Genomic DNA, 18,863 nt, shown 5'->3' with positions numbered 1-18,863 from the left:
CCTTACAGATGGAGAAACTGAGGCCTAGAGAAGGTAACTTGCCCTAAGTCACTCAGCGGCAGAGCTGAAATTCAAAGCCAGACAGCCTGGTTCTAGAGCCTGTAGTCTAACCACTCTGTGATGCTGTCCAACGTTCGACCCCTGCACTGTGCCAGGTACTGGCTGGGCACTGGGGTTACAGAGGCTCTTGACCTGGTAGGGAGTGGTACCTTGCACATGTGCTGTGTTAGACACGTGGCATAAGGAGCACAGAGGGGCAATGGCCACGTCCACCTGTGAAGGCAGGAAAGGCTTTCTGTCTCCTGCCTGTCTCCATTCTCGCACCTGGCTTAGTCTCCTTTCTTCCTTCTCTAGTCTCCTTGACTCTGTGTTCTCCTCCCCACCCCCAGTCCTCTGGGCTCCATCCCCTACCAGAGGTGTGGGTGGAAGAGGGTGCTTTTCCACCCCTTAGTGATTGCACAAGTCCAGATGGCAGGATGCTTGTTGGGTGGGGGGCCGGGGTGGATTGAGGACTGCCAGGAGCTAAGAGGTAGCTCTCTTAGTGCCTTCTTCTCCCTCCTCCCACCTCCCGCCTTGGCACCACCAAGTGGCCATCAGCTGAGGGGCCGAGGGGGTGTCGGTGGGGAAACATGGGACTCTATTGTGAAGCATTAGCACAGATGGACCCCGGGACCGTCTGTTGCCTGCTCCTGACAGACGGCATCTGTGGGGGGTGGGAGGGGGAGGCGCTAAGTGGAAAGGCAATGATATATATTCCATTCATTCCATTGCTTATCCCGGCAAAAGGACATCTTGCACAACCTCCTCTGTGAAGGGGCCCCCCAGTCCCCGGCTATCACAGAGTGTTACCTAATGGATATATCTCCTTGCCTGAAACCTGGAGAAGTGGACGCCACAGGTGTGGCACAGCCCCTGTGTCTAACGGCCTGTAGAGCCATTCTTCCTTCAGCTGACGTGGAGGCCGACTTCCCCTCAGTTTATGCAGGGCAGCCCACCTCCAGGCCTCCAAGCGAGCGAACACCACCAGAGGACTGAAATTCACACCTTGTTTCCTCCTTCTGCCAGGGAGAAAGCCCTAGAGAACCCCAGAGTAAGGGTAGACCCAGGAAATGCAATTTTTGTCAAGCCCTTTGTGTGATTTCCTTAAATCCTGGGATTTCAGAGCCAGAAACGGCCGTACAGTCTGGAAAGGATATTGTGCCCTCATTTAACAGAGGCAACTGAAACAGGGAGAGAAAGACAGAATCATAACAGGGACTAGAACTCAGGTCTTCTGACTCCAGAGACTGTTTAATCCAGCTGTTGGTAGCTCCCTGAGAGCTCAGAGGTCCCTGCCTGCTTCCTCCTCCCAGTCTCCCCCATTTCTCCAGGGATGGGCCAGGGAGCCCAGGATGCCACACTGTGGAGTGGTGATGCCCTCTGGTGGCCATGAGTCTCTTGGTGGAAAATCTTCAAGCCAGGCGGAAAGGCTGGCTGGCTGGTACCAGACTCCGCCTGGAATCCCAGCCCTGTTTCAGGATCCCCCACGGCTCTTCTTTCTCCCAAGAGGATCTGTGCACAACTGGGATACCAAGCTCCACTTTGGTCACTGAGTTCTGGAATCTCACACCTGTCAGTTAGGAAGTCGTTTTTTGCATCAAAGCTGCTGCTGCTGCTGCAGGTGAAATTCAGCAGGGAGAAGGCAGGCAGCTGGAGGGCCTTCTTGGTGCACTAACCTTCGAATGCCAGGCAGTATATATGAGGCCTCTAAAGCTTTGCCTTCTCCAACTCTCCATGGCTTCCTCCTAAGCCTGAGTCTCTTGGCTAGCATCTGTTGTTCTCATCCTATCTTCTGCAGCCCTTTAAAGCTTGGGTGGTGGGGGAAGCGTTCTGCACACCACCTGCAACTTCATACCAGGACACATCTCCCTCCTCCCCCCTCCAGGAAGCCTCCTTGCAAAACCTCCATCGCTCTGGCTCCTCAGACATCTGTACCCAATCTGTACCTTCTTCCCAAGCAAGCCTCTCTCAGCATAAGCTCTCAGATTTCCCTCCCTTTGCTCTGCCTGCTCTGGCTCCTGACACTCCTGGCTGGCCTGGGGTGGGGGCTTAGACGGTGGGGGCCCAGCTAATGGATAAGGCCTAGGTAACACCGCCTGTCTTCAGGACAAGCCCTCGCCTGGCTGTGGAACAGTCAGCAGCCCCCTCTGGAGGAAACTGGGACAGCTAGCTGAGTCTTCCACTGAGCAGTTGAAGCACTAGGGTCCATGAGGAGGTCAGAGCACTTGGGCCAGAGCTGGTCTCTCTGGAATCTAACCTAAATCTCAGAGCTCTAGCATGGGCCTTGTCCAGTAGCAGGGCCTGGAACTGGCAGGGATAAATAGTTCACTGGGAGCTCCTCACTGAGTACTGCCACTGCTCCTAAGCTGGGGAGGTGGGAGGAAGAGGGCCTGGGGCTCAGCTGGCTCTCTGGTCTGTCAGGAATGAGGGGCTGGGCCCCCAGTTGCATGACATCGCCTCTTGTGGGCGGTGGACAGCTGGTGGGCAGCTGGCTGGGCGGGGAGTGGCTGTTTTCCTTCGTGGCTCCTCTTGCCTGACCATTTCCATGGGACAGTGTCTGTGTGTGTCCGGGGGGCCTAGAAGAGGGAATCTAGCAGTAGGGCTGACCTGGCACAGCCCAAAGATCTGATCCAGGGGGTCTGGGAGTGGGGTCCAGGTAGAGGTTGCAGTTTATTTGCATTGAATGTGAGTGGTCTCTGGGTCTAGTCCTGTTCAAAGGCCAGGGACCATCTGGCCTCTTGGATGAAAATGGCAGGGCATCTCTGGCATGATCGGGTTGGAATGGCAGAAAGAAGGTTAAGTCTCCAGGTTTCCTACAGCATCTGCACACAACTCCTAAGACAGAGGGTATGTGTTATCTTACCCCACATCATTTTAAAACAGGTGCACATAGCGAAGAAAGAGAATGGCAGTTCTTAGGGCCCCATGCTGCCTAGATATTTTTCCTCTTGGCAAATACACTTGCTCAGCTGTTGTGCGCCAACCTCCCAACCCCCAAACAGATATGCAAAACTGCCAGGCTAAGATCCTTTCATTTACTCCAAACTGAAGTCAGCTCTCCTCTTTCCCTCATCGTTCACATTTGATTATGCCTCAAACCTGTGTATTCTATCCACTGTCTCTCCTGTTCTTCCCAGCTTTCTTGCTCAACCACCACTGCAATTCCTTTCTAAAGTCAGCACTGTGATTTTCCCAAAAGACAAACAGGATCACATTGCTCCTTTGCTTAAAACCCTCTGCCATGGTCTGAATGCTGGTGTCCTTCCAATATCTCTGTGTTGGAACCTAATACCCAATGTGATGGTATTGAGACATGTGGCCTTTGGGAGGTAATTGGGTGACGAGGGCTCTGCCCTCATAAATGGAATTAATGCCCTTATAAAAGAGGCTTGAGGGAGCCTGTTTCCCCCTTCCACCATGTAAGGACACAGAAAGAGCCATCTATGAGTACAGGCCCTCACCAGACACTGAGCCTGCGGATCCCTCAATCTGGGACTTCCCAGCTTCCAGAACTGTAAGCAGTACATTTATATTGTTTATAAATTACCCAACCCAAGGTCTTTTTTTTTTTTTTGAAATTGTGTTTCACTCTGTCACCCAGGGTGGAGTGCAGCTCACTGCAACCTCCACCTCCAGGTTCAAGCAATTCTCCTGCCTCAGCCTCCCAAATAACTGGGATTACAGGTGTGCACCATCATGCCTAGCTAATTTTTGTATTTTTAGTAGCAGTGCATTGGCCAGGCTAGTCTCGGACTCCTGACCTCAAGCGATCCGCCCACCTTGGCCTTCCAAAGTGCTTGGATTACAGGCATGAGCCACCATGCTCAACCAACAGTCTAAGATACTTTTAAAAACAGCAGCCAGAGCTGACCAAGACACCCAATGGCCTAGTCCCTACATTGAGAATGGCAAGTATGTTTCAACTTATGGGATAGTAAGCATACTGTTGAGAAAAATGTAGAGATCAACTCAAGAGGACAAATTACTGATAGATTAGTACAGGCTGAGGTGCAGATGTGACGGCATTGGTGCTATCTATTTGCCATTTCTGGCCCCAAGATGAATTCCTGACCTTTTTTTTTTGAGACGGAGTCTTGCTCTCTCACTCAGGCTGGAGTGCAGTGGCACAATCTCAGCTCACTGTAACCTCCACCTCCCGGGTTCAAGCAATTCTCCTGACTCAGCTTCCCGAGTAGCTGGGACTACAGGTGTGCCACCACGCCTGGCTAATTTTTGTATTTTTAGTACAGATGAGGTCTCACCATGTTGGTTACGCTGGTCTCGAACTCCTGACCTGGTGATCCGCCTGCCTCGGCCTCCTAAGAATTCCTATCCTTTCAAGACTCAGCATGGGAACAGCTCCAGCAGGCTCCCTCATCACACCCCCACCTCTGGTTCTGCAGCCATACTGAACATCTGTGGTTCTTGAATGGCAACTCTTTGACTAAAACCCCCTCCTCTCCTCAGCCAGCAGGCCGAAATAGGTGTCCCTCTCATGACCCCAACCTCCTGTCTCTCCTGTGTTCCCACAGTATTCTATCCCTATGGTAGTACTGATCTCGTCCCATCCTAGCTATCTGTTTACTAGCCCATTCCACCAGGTAGGGAGCCGCTGGAGGGCAGGGATATGTTACATCTTCCCCTAGACACCTCATCTGTGATCCCATGGCATTTTGCCTAAATCCGCCTTGTTGTTGCCTGTACAAATTCTATCTGTCTAGATTACAAACTCCTTGAAGGGCAGGGACCATGGATTGTTTAGCTTTCTTGTTTGTTTGAAACAGTTTCTCTCTGTTGCCCAGGCTGCAGTGCGGTGGTACAGTCTTGGCTCACTGCAACCTGCAACCTCCACCTCCTGGGTTCAAGCGATTCTCATGCCTCAGCCTCCTGAGTAACTGGGATTACAGGTGTGTGCCATCACACCTAATTTTTGTATTTTTAGTGGAGATGGGGTTTCACCATAGCTTTCTATTCTACCTACCACTCCATTCATTAAGGTTGCTTGACAAATACTTACTAAAAGAGCCCAGTCTATCCAATTGTTCCTTAAACTGTCCTAAACCCCCACTAACCCCCGTTTTGATTTCCAATAATTCTCAGAAGGACCTAGGGATATCTTCCATTATCCTTAAATCCCATCCTCTGACCATGGAATCCCCAGTAACTTTCAGGCCATAGTGGCCAGTTCTTTTGTCATATGCCATTCCAGTTGTTGTTGTGAAGGTATTTTAGACGTGATTAACATTTAAATCAGTAGACTTTGAGTAAAGCATATTACTCTCCTTAATGTGGGTGGATCTCACCCAATCAATAGAAAGCCTTAGGAGAAAAGGCTGAGGTCTCCTGAGAAAGGATTCTGCTCCCAGGCCGAAACACCAATTCTTCCCTGGGTCTCTGAGCCTGCCACCCTGCCTTGCAGCTCTCACTACCATGAGTCCTCTCTCTCTCTCTCTCTCTCTCTCTCTCTCTAGTCTGTCCATCCATACTATAGATTCTGTTTCTCTGGAGAACTCTGGCGAGTAACACTGTCCCTGGCGTGACCCAGCGGGGCTTCTCCCCACTTCCGTCACCTGTGTTGTGCATCCCTCTTATGTTCCTCAGTCTCTGGAACTCTATCGTTCCTCATTTTGGTTTGGTTGCGTTTAGCAAGCATGTTCTCAGGCCTGTAAAGGTCAGAAGACATATGGCCTGGGGGATGGAAATTTAAGATACATGAAACAATAACTCAAGTGATACAACACTCAAATGAAGTCTCCTGTGTCACAGGCCTTACTAAGATGAAACACTGTTGGCAGCCTTCAAAGGCACAGAAGAGGCACCAGAATGGTTGCCATTTGATTTTCAAAGTGGCAGAGTTGAGCCTGCAATCATAGCCTAGTGAATTTTAGGTCCATGCCAGGCAAGATGACTATTCACAGGATAGCCTGTAAGGGGCCTTCATCTGAACCAGGTGGAGACTCGCTAGAAACTACTTTGTATTTCCTTCCAACGAACAGGTAGATAGATCAAAGAGATGCAGCACTACAGTGATACTTTAGCAAAGGACTTAGGCTTCTTCTGCTGTCTCTGTCCATCTAAAAACTGTGGGGCAAGTGAAGTGGTTCATGACTGTAATCCCAGCACCTTGGGAGGCGGAGGAGGGGGTATTCCCTGAAGTCAAGAGTTCAAAACCAGCCTAGGCAACAAAGGGAGACCCTGTCTCTATTTAAAATAATAAATAGGTCGGGCGCCATGGCTCACACCTATAATCCCAGCACTTTGAGAGGCCAAGGTGGGTGGATCACCTGAGGTCAGGAGTTTGAGACCAGCCTGGCCAACATGGTGAAACCCTGTCTCTACTAAAAATACAAAAATTAGCTGAGTGTGGTGGCTGGTACCTGTAATCCCAGCTACTTGGGAGGCTGAGGCAGGAGAATTGCTTGAACCCTGGAGGTTGCAGTGAGCCAAGAGCATGCCACTGCACTCTAGCCTGGGCAACAAGAGTCTCTGTCTAAATAAATTTTAAAATAAAAATAAAAAATTGTGGCCAGGACACAAGAACAATTTAATTAGCAGCTGATTAGGTTATTGGTATAGATGCCAAACTTAAAGCAAACTTTTAGAAATTACTTTTCTCAGCCCAGCTGAGTCTCAGACAGGGAAAACTCAGGAAACTCTGGGTAATAATCAGGATTTAAAAATAGTGTAACAGGCTGGAGCAATGGGCATGGTCTACAGCAAAGTTTATTAGAGTAAAACTATAAGGTCCTGCACTTGAGTTCAGCTTCCCTTATACAGGAATGAGGAAGAGGGTAGCTGGATTTTAATCAAGAGATGAGATGTAGTCCTGGGATGGGATCTGCGGGCACGCATCAAGCACAGTCTGGGATTCTTGTTCTAGTTGTGATGTCTGCTAACACCTGGATGGAACATTAGGTACATGTCCTTTCTGGCCCCAGGCTCTAGCTAGGTTCAAGAGAGCGGCCAGCCTGGGTTAGGAACATGGAACCAGTGCAGGACAGTGCAGTGGGGGAAGGGCTGTGCTCTGTGAGCAACGTCTTGGACCCAAGGTCTTTTCCACCCGTGAGCTACATGATCTTGGGCAACTTATTTGACTTCTCTAATCCTCCGTTTCCTAATCCATAAAGAGAAGATAATAATGCCCATCTCATATGGTTGCTCTGAGAATTAAAACAGTTCATCTATGTAAAGAAAGTTTTGGCACATTGCTTACTTAGCACACAGTAAGTTTTCAGTAAGTATTTGCTAATATTAACTAAAGAAACTCGAAGCTTTGCCAGAAGATTCACGATGACTGCCGCCTTTTATTTTTTTTTGAGATGGGGTCTTGCTCTGTTGCACAGGCTGGAGTGCGGTGGCACGATCTCAGCTCACTGCAACTTTTGCCTCCCTGGTTCAAGGGATTCTCCTGCTTCAGCCTCCTGAGTAGCTGCGTACAGGTGTGTGCCACCATGCCCAGCTAATTTTTGTATTTTTAGTAGAGACAGGGTTTCACCATATTGGCCAGGCGGGTCTCAAACTCCTAATCTCGTGATCCACCCACCTCGGCCTTCCAAAGTGCTGCGATTACATGCGTGAGCCACTGCACCCGGCCTGCCTTTAAATATTTTAAGGGACCTTATAAGGGAAGAGAGAACAACTGCTTCGAAAACCCTGTAGAAGTCTCAAGGAAGTTGCCCAGCTCTGCAGAAGAGTTTTCCGCTGAGCCACGGAGTCTTCAGATGGAGCTGTGGTCCTGCATTAGCAGGAGGCCACACAGACACTTGACAGGCACATCACAGGGAAGTCGAGTGCCTGATGGTGAACTAGGAGATTTTGTGGGTCTCATCTAAACTGAAGACTATGATCGTAGGACTTGTTGAGATCCCCTCAGCTGAGAGAGAGAGGACATTCACACACCCACTACACGCTGAGAATACCAGAGTAACCAATGAAAACTCCCACCTCAAAGTCACCTCAGCATCCCAGAACTCACAACTGTACTTCAGCTCAAGAAGAGGGCTCATGCCTGAGACGTGACTGACTAACCAAGAGCATGACCCTCTTTTGCAAATAGAAAAAAAATGAGAGAAGACCAAGTCAGACAAAGCAAGAAAAGGGTGCGTGGTGTCTTCTTTCTCTTACACGCCAGACCAGCCCTCTAGGAAAACAAAGCAACCGTGCTGAGCAGACCCACGACGTTCGGATCAGCGCTCTTCTTGCTGGGGTCTGCTACGGCTGGTGTCAGCACCAGACCCTGGCCTACAACATCCACCTCGTTCCCAACTCCCCTGACAAAAGCTGGGTGGTTGCGCTGCATATGTGGGACAGATAGCACCAGAGAAGCTCTGTGAATAAAACTTTTAATAATGTACAGCAGAAATTGGACAGGCTCATTCTTATATTAAAACAAAAGATTTCCTATATTACAATGTATTTACATTTGCATACTGAAGAGGTAAAGTGTCTAAGTGGCTATTTTACAGTCCTAATAAAATGTACAAAAACAAACAGAAGTACCGAGAATGCCGTTCGGGGGCCTTTATGGCGACTTAAGAACGGGCTTGGACTTGGTCTGTGAATCCAGAATCCAGAGGTGCGGGTAGCACTATGGATCAGGGTTAGCCTCAGGGGGCCAAAAACACGGCTTCAGTTTCTCCCCAACTCTTAGTGTTAAGAGTGGCAGGGATGGGGGCAGGAGCTTCCCAAAGACCTGCTCCATCTTCCCCAGAGGTGGAAGAGCTGGACTCTGTGTGGGGTAAGGGCAGAAAGGCCACCTGGGGAGTGGGCTAGTGGCTTGGGAGTGGACGTGTGTTGGCAGATCCCAGAGGCTACTTGTGACTCTGGGCAGAGCAGTCTAAGTTCCATCATCACCTATAACCCGCCAAGGTTCTGCTGCAGGGCGGACAGGCAGGAGGTCAGCAAGGGTAAAGACGGTCTCCCCAGTGACACAATGGTATTTAAAAAAAATTAGCGGCCAGTAAATTGGCCCAAAGGTTTGGGGAAGATCTCCTTTAATGCAAGGAAAGAAGCAATAATCGGGCAAATAAATAGAAGGGCCAAGAGCACTGGGGAGCCCGAGGGCAGGGACAGGGCTCTCCCTCCTCCACAGGCTTTGGCAGAGAACTGCTGGGTTGGAGGCAGAGATACTCTAAGGCTGCATACACAATACACCTCCCCTGGGGATAGGAAGGGGGCTCAGAACGAATGCAGTGATTTGGAGTCTCACCTGAGGTTCTAAACCCCAGGTCTCATCACCTGCCTCTGGTCTCTTTGCAGAGGGGGTTGTAGGGGTTCCTCTTTCTTCAGTGATCTTACCTAAGAACAGTAATTCTAGGCTCAAAAGGGCTGTAGAATCAATTATGAAACCTTCTGGTCTCAAAACAGGCACCTACTTACTTGAATCAGCTTTTTTTTTCAGTGCTCCAGGAGTAGGACCCAAGCATGTCTTGGTCACAGATGTATTCCCAGCACCTGGCACCCAGCAGGCACTTCACACACATTTGTTGAAGAAATGCCTGGAGAGGGTGCAACCAGCTGGACAGTGCACGAAAGGACGCTAGAGCAAAAACCACTCACGGAATTGGGCAGGGGTGGGGACAAAATGCGAGAGAGACTGAGCCACAGGGCAAAGAGGAAATCTCACTGCTTGAGTGGGAACAGGCTCAGGTGCAAGGACAAACATTTCCAGTGTGACTGAGCTATGTGCGTTCAATTGGAGAATTTTTTTTTTTTTTTTTTTTTTTTTAGGGATTTCTTTAAAAACAAATAGATTGAGAGGTAATCACAGAGATGGTTTTCCTTTTACAAAAACTTAATATTTAACAACATTAAAAAAAGTTAAAATCCAAACCCTCCCAATAAAATTAAAAAAAAAATCAAACCACTCCAGTTAAAAGTTATGGCTTCAAAGTTATTATACACCTAAGATATGCTGACCAAATCACCCAAAGCCGTGCTTCTAGGCTTCATTAAATACTATACTCAGGTTAAATAATGTGTTTGGCTCAGGCCATTCCCTTTAGAAGGGCTCCTGAAGTGGATGCAAACCTCTCACCTTTCCTCCACCCTGATCAGAGAGTCCAGTAAAAGAGCCATGCAGATGCCTCCCTCCCACCCCAGACTCCCTCCCCACTCCTTGCCCGCCCTTCCCTTTCCCACCCCAAACCCACCACCACCACCAAAAATATACACTGCTGTTTCCAGGATCTGGGAGATGAAAGACAGATGTGACATTCCAATCTGAGTCCCGAGATCTGGCTTCACATTCCTCGGCCCTTCCTCGATGCTGCTGAGGATGATGCCCTTGGGCTGGCTCATTTCCCACGGCTGACAACTGACAACAACACCCAAGACTTCTGCCAGGATTCCTTCCCTGCCCAATCCCACCCTCCTCCCTCACATTTTGGCCCAAAAGCCTCTTCTGTCACGGACAACTGGGCCAGCTTTGGTTCCACAGTCAGAGATGGAGGAGGAGAGCTGTGCTGATGCTGGGGTGGGCAGAGCAGCCTGCTGGACACAGAGTACCACTGTGGCATGAGGGGCTCTTGGGGAGGGAGAGACCTCCAGGGAAGGGCACCAGGGAAACTAGATGCTGCTCACTACTGAAAAGAGGCACCAGCACGCACAGACAGCATGACGACCACACCCCCAACCTGCACATGCACAGAAAGCTCAAGCAGGTAAGTGCACACCTACAGACACACACACACTCACACACACGTGTAAGGGCATGGCACAAACCAGGCACAACGGGGGACGCACCTCGGCACATGCACACACGGCTGGACAGACAAGCGGCAGATTCCGTCTCCAATGGCAGTCCCCCCAGGTGTCCATCCCAGGGAGAAGGGGAGTGCGCGGCTCAGAGCCGCCTGTGAAAGGGGTTGCTGCACTTCTGGTTCCTCTGGGCCACCTTGGTGTGCTGTGGACTGGTCCTCGAAGGAAACCCTCAGCGCGGCTTAGCACTGGCAACACCTTGGCTCCTCCCGGCCCCTCCCAGGCCCCCTTCACCACTCCTGGCCACATGCCAGATGCACCGGGTTTCGCGGGACTTCCCACTACAACCAGTTCGAGTTGTGGCATTGAGTTCTCCACATAATTTGCTCTCAGAGTCTCCATGCCATTAGGAGGTAAACAGAAAAAGTGTCTGTCTCAAACCCAACATGGGAGTGAGCGAGTCTCCCGGGCTCTGTCCCTCTTGCAGGCCAGGGCTCCTGGCCACTGAGGGCTGGGCAGAAACGAGAGGTAGGCCTCCATGGTACGCTCGACGCGGCAGCTGTGCGTAGTTCTCGCTGCCAGGAGCTCCGTGCGGAGAGAGGGAGCAGTTAGATCTTCACGTCTTCCTGCACGCTGAGCTGGGAGAGGGTCTTCTTGATGCGCAGGGCCGTCAGGCGGGCGGCGCCGTTCGCATACCAACATTCTCGCATCATCTTCCCCATCACCCGCAGCGCCTGCACAGAGAGACCCAGGGGCCATCAGCTCAGCCATGCCCTGGAGAAGCCTTGCTGGTCCCTAGGCTGTCACTCATTTCCCTGCCACCTCCCACTCAGGACAGAGTCTGGCAGATCCACCTCCTCCACCCACTGGCTGACTTTAGGGAAATGCTCTGCAAGGCTCCCTGTCCCCTTGGTTTTTCCTTTTTAAGGGACAGCTTGCACAAGTGAAAGCAAATGCTGCAGCTAAAGGCCAGCTCCTGCGGTCTCACCTGCCTTCAGAAGCAAACCCTGCCCTGAGGGTTCCAAGGAGTGCGGTGAGAAATGTTGCTATATTATGCAACAGGAAAGCATCAGCTAAGATGCAATTTTGTTCTTAAATGCAGAAATGCCCTCTAGTGGTTAGACTCTTTAAAGGCAGCGCCAACCTCTCCCTACTTAACTAGGTAAGTTCTGGGCCTCTAATGGACAGCAAGGTGACTAGAGTCAACAACACTGTACACCTGAAATGTGCAAAGGGAGTAGGTCTCAACTGCTCTCGCTACACACACAGGCAAAGAGGTGAGGGGACAGATGTGCTCATTGAGTGTGGTAATCATGCCACAATACATATATGTATCAAATCAGCACCTTGTACACCTTTGTCACAATTTTATTTGTCAATCACACCTCAATCAGGTTAGGAAAAAATAAGTAAAAGGAAATGCAGAGCCACGAGTGAAAAGGAGGCCCATGAGCACTTAGCGAGGCAAATCCTGTTCCCCTGAAGACTCTTAAGACCTAAAGTCCATGTTTATTAGGATGTATGTCACAAGCATGTCCTCATATCAATCATTTCTACCAAATGTTTTTCGCCCACACCCCTGATTTCATCTGCCATCTCTCCCAAATTCACATTCTCCACCCCAAACCCAACCCTGTCATACACATCACCGCCTCCCTTCTGAGTTTCTGGAAAGACCACTTTCCTCACAGGCCTGTCTCGTCCTCCTCCTCCTCTGCCTGGTCTCAGGGCTTCTCTTATGGACACCTCATCGCTCTTCCATGGAGCTCAGCTCCGGCTCCAGAGGTGCTTTCCTAGTTTGGTGTTTAACAGCTCTGGGTTGTTTTTGTTATTTGTTGACCACCTCCTTCATCTGTGTCTTGGGGACAAAGCCTTTTCCTTTTTCTTTTATCAGATAGGGTCTTGCCCTGTTGCCCAGGCTGGAGTGCAGTGGCCCAATCATGGCTCACTGCAGTCTTGACCTCCTGAGCTCACGCAATCCTCCTGCCTCAGCCTCTCGAGTACTTGGGACTACAGGTGGTGCACCACCAAGCCTGGCTAATTTTTTATTTCTTGTAGAGATGGGGTCTCCCTACATTGCTCAGGTTTGTCTTGAACTCCTGAACTCAAGCCATCTTCCTGCCTCAGGCTCTCAAAGTGCTAGGATTACAGGCCTATGCCATCACACCTGGCCCAAAGGCTTTTTTCTACTAGGCTGTCAACTCCAAATGGCACCCTACAGTGTCCAGAACAAGAGACTGCAGCTCTAAAGGGCTTGGTATATGTATAATAGCATCTAAGAGTAAATAATAACTGACACTCTCAGGGGGCACCTCTGGGGGCTGACCCCATTGTCAAGAAACCCTTTTCTAAGGTGGAGAAATCAGGCTGATGGGAAAGCCGAAAGAGGCAGGCTTCCTACCTCATAACTCTGCCACCAGTTGGGGATGTTAGGACGCAGCTTCTGATCACATACGACCTTTCGCATTTCCTCAATGGAAGGGTCAGAGGGCACTAAGTCGTAATATGGCAGCTGATATTCTTCATGGACTCCTGGGAGAAAAGAAAATATCTACCTGAGTTATCAACAGCAGGATAAGATTACTCAGAAGCCAGTGACAACACCCACATTGTACTCTGTAAATACCACTTCAACCTAAGGTTCCTTAGAAAAGTTAGTTAATTCTAAGTATGGAACAAGACATACACAAGAGGGGCTGGGTACAGTGGCCCACACCTGTAATCCCAGCATTTTGGGAGCCCGAGGCGGGCTGATCACCCAGGTCAGGAGTTTGAGACCAGCCTGGCCTACAAGGTGATACCCCATCTCTACTAAAAATACAGAAAGTAATCAGTCATGGTGGCGCACACCTGCAGTCCCAGCTACTAAAAGGATAAGGCAGGAGAGTCGCTTGAATCCTGGAGGCAGAGGTTGCAGTGAGCCAAGATCGTGCCACTGCACTCCAGCCTGGACAACAGAGCAAGACTGTGTCTCAAACAAAACAAAACAACTAAATAAAAAGAAATACACAAGAGCAGCCAGGAACATCTTTTTTATAGCCAAAGCAAGAAATCTGTCAGAGACTACTGGGGTCACATCAAAAGGCACGAACTTGATAAGCTCCCAACTGGACAAAGATGGGAACATTTAAGTAACAAGACAAATAACTTCAATGGAAACAAATACTGTAAAGTCTAAAAAAGGAAACCTCAGTCACCTCAGCAGGAGGCTACAGAACAACCTCATTATTTTGAAAAATGGTAAATAAGTGGAAAGAATCAAGTATTTTTCTGCCTTTCCTATTCCAACTATACATCATGGGAACCAAACAGATATGCAGGGGAAGTAATCATTCACTTAGATTTGGACAATATTGCTATGGGACGTAAATAACACAAAAATAGAGAACCAACACTATGCAACTTGTCAAGGGACAGAATAACCCCTGTGAAGGGTACGTGCCCCCAAACCCCTAGAAATGATTTTAGCTGCCAGATCTAACTACCAATTCATAGGAAATCAAGAAGAGCAGAATATGTGAACTCTACCTAGGCAATCTGCAAAATCTAGCCTGGGAAACTCTACAGGACGAATGACCTGGATTCTCTGAAAAAACAGAGTGAGAAGAAAAAATGAAGGGGAACATGTAGACAAGAAGAGATGTAAGAGGTGTATTCATCAACTGCAGGGGATAAAACTTGCTGGAATCCTGATTTGAGAACAAATTGATTTAAAAAATTAGGAGATTGGGACCAGTAATAAAATTTTAAAAGAAAAAAAAATTAGGAGATTGGGGAAATCTCAACACTGACTAGATGTTAAATGATACTAAAAATTAATGTTTGCCAGGCACAATGGCTCACACCTGTAATCCCAGCACTTTGGGAGGCCAAGGTGGAAGGACTGCTTGAACCAAGGAGTTCAAGATCAGCCTGGGCAACATGGCAAAACCCCGTCTCTACAACAAAAACAAAAATTAGCAGGGCATGGTGGTGCACTGTAGTCCCAAGCTACTTGGGAGGCCGGAGTGGGAGGTTCACCTGAGCCTGGCGAGGTGGAGGTTGCAGTGAGCTGTGATCATGTCATTGCACTACAGCTTGGGTGACAGGGTGAGACTCTGTCTCAAAAAAAGAAAAAAAAAAGCATTAATGTTCTTACTAATTGTATTTTTAGTAGAGATGGGGTTTCACCATGTTGGCCAGGCTGGTCTTTAACTCCTGACCTCAGGTGATCCACCCACCTTGGCCTCCCAAAGTGCTGGGAATACAAGAGTGAGCCACAGCACCCAGCCCCTAATGTTCATTTTTTTAAAGTGTGGTAATAGCATTGCATTTTTGAAGTCTTCATCTTTTAGAGCCACAAACTTAAAGATTTTCCATAATAAAAAGTTAATTTTAAAAAGCCAATTTAGGCCTGGCACAGTGGCTCACTATAATCCCAGCACTTTGGGAGGCTGAGGCAGGCGGATTACCTGAGGTCAGGAGTTCGAGACCAGCCTAGCCAACATGGCGAAATCCCGTCTCTACTAAAAATACAAAAATTAGCCGGGTGTGGTGGCGGGCACCTGTAAACCCAGCTACTCAGGAGGCTGAGGCAGGAGACTAGCTTGAATCCGGGAGGCAGAGGATGTAGTAAGCTAAGACTATGCCAAAGAGAGATCTTGTCTTAAAAAAATAAAAATAAAAAGCCATTTTTTTAATTTTCCCAAGCCTTTTTCCAGAAAAGAAAAACAAACAAACAAAACCCTGGTGTGTTGAGCTAATGAGAAAAAAAATTTTTTTTTTTAATAGAGATGGAGTCTCACCATGTTGCCCAGACTGGTCTCTAACTCCTGGTCTCACAGGATCCTCCTGCTTTGCCTCCCAAAATGCTGGAATTACAGGTATGAGCCACTATGCCTGGATGGAAAATATTGTTTTTTATTTATTTTTGGTTTTTGGCTTGAGACAGGGTCTTGATCTGTCACCAGGCTAGAGTGCAGTGTGATCATGGCTCCCTGCAGCCTTGACCTCCCGGGTTCAAGCCATCCTCCCACCTTAGCCTCGCAGGCAGCACTGGCCACCACACCGGCTAATTTTTTTTTCTTTTTTTTTTTTTTTTTGAGATGGAGTCTCGCTGTGTCATCCAGGCTGGAATGCAGTGGTGTGATCTCGGCTCACTGCAACCTCTGCCTCCTTGGTTTAAGCGACTCTCCTGCTTCAGCCTCCTTAGTATCTGGGGTTACAGGCGCCCGGTACCACACCCAGCTAATTTTTAGTAGAGATGGGGTTTCACCACATTAGCCAGGCTGGTCTCGAACTCCTGACCGCAAGTGATCTGCCCGCTTCAGTCTCCCAAAGTGCTGGGATTACAGGTGTGAGCCACCATGCCTGGCCTTTATGTCCAGCTAATTTTTTTATTTTTGTAGAGACAAAGTTTCATCATGTTGCCCAGGCTGGTCTTGAACTTCTGGGCTCAGCCCACCTTGGCCTCCCAAAGTGCTGGGATTACAGATGTGAGTCATGGTACCCAGCCTCGGAAATATTTTTAAACAGAGAATTTGACTTGGTAATTACCTAAGGGGTAGTTACAGGCTTAAGCCCTGGCCTCAGCCTGTTTGAGCCTGAACCCTTGTTTACTAAAATAGTTACGTGACCTTGGACAAATTTCCTAACCTCTCTGTGATTCATTTTCTTCATCTGTAAAATGGCGATAATAGCACCTACTTATTACTTGTAATAGTAAAGATTAAATGAGTTTATACATAGCAAGTGGTGAATGTTAAGTATTATTATATATTCAACCTCAATTTCTGGATGTCATGAAAAAGAAGAAATAAACTTATTCACAGTTTAAGACCTGTGTGACCAGATTTTTCTTAGTCTGTTTTATCTGCATATACTGATCAAAATTTAAGAGAACAATTCCATGAATAGTACTTGGGCATTATTTCCATAATTTGGATTTTACCAAACATATCATAAATGGAAGCCAGAAAAGAGTATTAATATACAAAACATTTCTGCTGGAAGACCTGCCAGTTTTTCTTCTAGATTAGATTTCAATTGTTAATTTTTGTGGGTACAGATTTATATACTTATGGGGTGCAACATGAGATGTTCTGACACAGGCATGCAATGCGTAATAATCACGTCATGGAAAATGGGATATCAATCCCTTCAAGCATTTACACTTTGTGTTATAAATAATCCAATTATATTATTTTAGTTATTTTTAAATGTACAATTAAATTATTATTGACTATAGTCACCCTGTGGTGCTATCAAATACTAGGCCTTTAAAAAATATGGAACGCTTCAGGAATTTGCGTGTCATCCTTGCACAGAGGCCATGGTAACCTTCTCTGTATCGTTCCAATTTTAGTATATGTGCTGCCAAAGCACGCGCTATCAGGTCTTTTTAATTCAACCATGTTCACTGCCCTGGAATCTCTTACATCACAGATAAATGGCTGAAGGTAGCAATCTAGAGATTCTGGAACTTGATCATGTGGCAGAATATGTGGAAGTTATCATAAAATACTGATATACTAAGTTGACAATAAAAAGTGTTTCTGCTAAATCTGATACTATTTCTTACTGGATTCTGTCAGAATAAGAAGTTACAAATGCCAACGATTTTTAACTATGGGAGAAAAAACTCATTTTAAGAAAACTCTATGCACTTTTATAAATTTCGAAATTAGCACTATTATTTTAGCAGTGAAACAGCAGGGTTTCCCAAGAATGTGGCTTGGGAGCCACTGCGTTAGAATATACTGCTTCTGATGTCCCGGGCACTCCCCACCTCACCCCGGGCACTCCCCACTGCCAGGGACTAATAAGACAATGTTTGTTTGTTTTTAAAAGCCAAATGAGCCTTCAGAATGGTTACTGTAACACACAACACTATTCAACAAGCTGATCTCCAAAGAATAAACACACCCTAAGCACAGCTACCTCCAAGGTTCCACACCTTTGAAGAGAACCTTAAACCATGATTCAGGCTCTGGCAACAGGCATCCAACAGGTTGTAAAAAGAAAGAGGGCAGTAAAACAACTCTGGGTGGTCCAGCATCCTGGAACGGGAGGTAGGAGCAAAAGAAGGCAAAAAAGAAAGGTACCTCCGGAATTGCATCTTCGAGCAACCTCCCAATATACAAGCCCAAGGGCATAAATATCAGCACATTTAAAGGAGTCAAAGTGTTTCATATTAATGGTTTCATCAAGTACTTCAGGGGCCATGTATCTGCAACAGCAAAACAAACATGGTCACAAAATAACGACTGCTCTCTTTAAATCAAAGTATTGATTCAGGGGCCCTCTGAATGTGGAAAAGTATCACCCTAATAAAGTCCCTTGGGGCAGAAGTGCACACATCTCTTCACTGCAAACTCCCATGTTTTAGATTTGATTCTAAACACTTCAGCATAGACTTGGCAATACCAGGCTACTCTGATGTGTATCTCTATTTTTAACCATCAAGATTTGTTTATTTGGCCAGATGCAGTGGCTCATGCCTATAATCCCAGCATTTTGGGAGGCCAAGGTGGGTGGATCACCTGAGGTCAGGAGTTCAAGACCAGCCTGGCCAACATGGTAAAACCCCGTCTCTATTAAAAACACAAAAAATTAGCCAGGTGTGGTGGCGGGTACCTGCAATCCCAGCTACTCAGGCTAAGGCAGGAGAATCACTTGAACCCAGGAGGTGGAGGCTGCAGTGTGCCGAGATCGTGCCACTGTCCTCCAGCCTGGCAACAAGAGTGAAACTCCCTGTTTATTTGAAGCATGTTTTGATATCTTGGTAGAAGTACTTGTCATGTGGGTCACAGGGGCAGTAACAGTACATAATATTTGGTTGTTACCAGGGTCTTTCACTTTACTGAATGTAGTCACAGTGATGAGTTGAGCCATAAGTTTCATTCTGAACTTCTTCTGTTATCTTACCTGACTATAGATACGTCAAAACTAGTTCTAGAGATGGTCAGTGGCACCCTTAGTGACTCTGAGTAGTAATTATGAGTAATTACTACAAATCCAGCCACCCCAGCCCTCACAATAAATCAGGGGATCATCTTAATGAAATTCATTTACATTTACCAAACAGATCTCCACCTCTTCCGCTATTAAAAGGCAGTCCCATTTCCAACTCATGAAGTCAATTTGCC

At 47.7% G+C, this 18,863-nt stretch overlaps 1 protein-coding gene and 1 non-coding gene across 3 annotated transcripts in view; both read right to left on the bottom strand.

The window, feature by feature from the left end:
- Nucleotides 1-8,365: 8,365 nt before the first annotated feature.
- The window catches only part of ACVR1B (activin A receptor type 1B), a 41,487-nt gene continuing 30,989 nt past the window's right edge, over nt 8,366-18,863 (bottom strand). Inside the window, exons 7-9 of one of the 2 annotated variants that reach the window (XM_012450240.3) lie at nt 17,820-17,944; nt 13,139-13,269; nt 8,366-11,471 (exon numbers count right to left, since the gene is read on the bottom strand). In XM_012450240.3, coding sequence (XP_012305663.3) covers nt 11,346-11,471; nt 13,139-13,269; nt 17,820-17,944 — 382 coding nt within the window. In that variant the 3' untranslated portion in view covers nt 8,366-11,345. The remainder of the gene's footprint in view (nt 11,472-13,138; nt 13,270-17,819; nt 17,945-18,863) is intronic. The other variant, XM_012450241.3, reaches the window with a different exon arrangement.
- LOC135275463 (U6 spliceosomal RNA) lies at nt 16,998-17,100 on the bottom strand. The gene has a single exon (XR_010343096.1). It is a non-coding gene; the product is annotated as a U6 spliceosomal RNA (small nuclear RNA).

The sequence above is a fragment of the Aotus nancymaae genome, unplaced genomic scaffold, assembly GCF_030222135.1.
Source record: "Aotus nancymaae isolate 86718 unplaced genomic scaffold, 86718_ANA_hifiasm-v0.15.2.pri h1tg000016l, whole genome shotgun sequence".
Taxonomy (NCBI): Eukaryota; Metazoa; Chordata; class Mammalia; order Primates; family Aotidae; genus Aotus; species Aotus nancymaae.
This window is presented reverse-complemented; position numbering and strand designations above follow the sequence as displayed.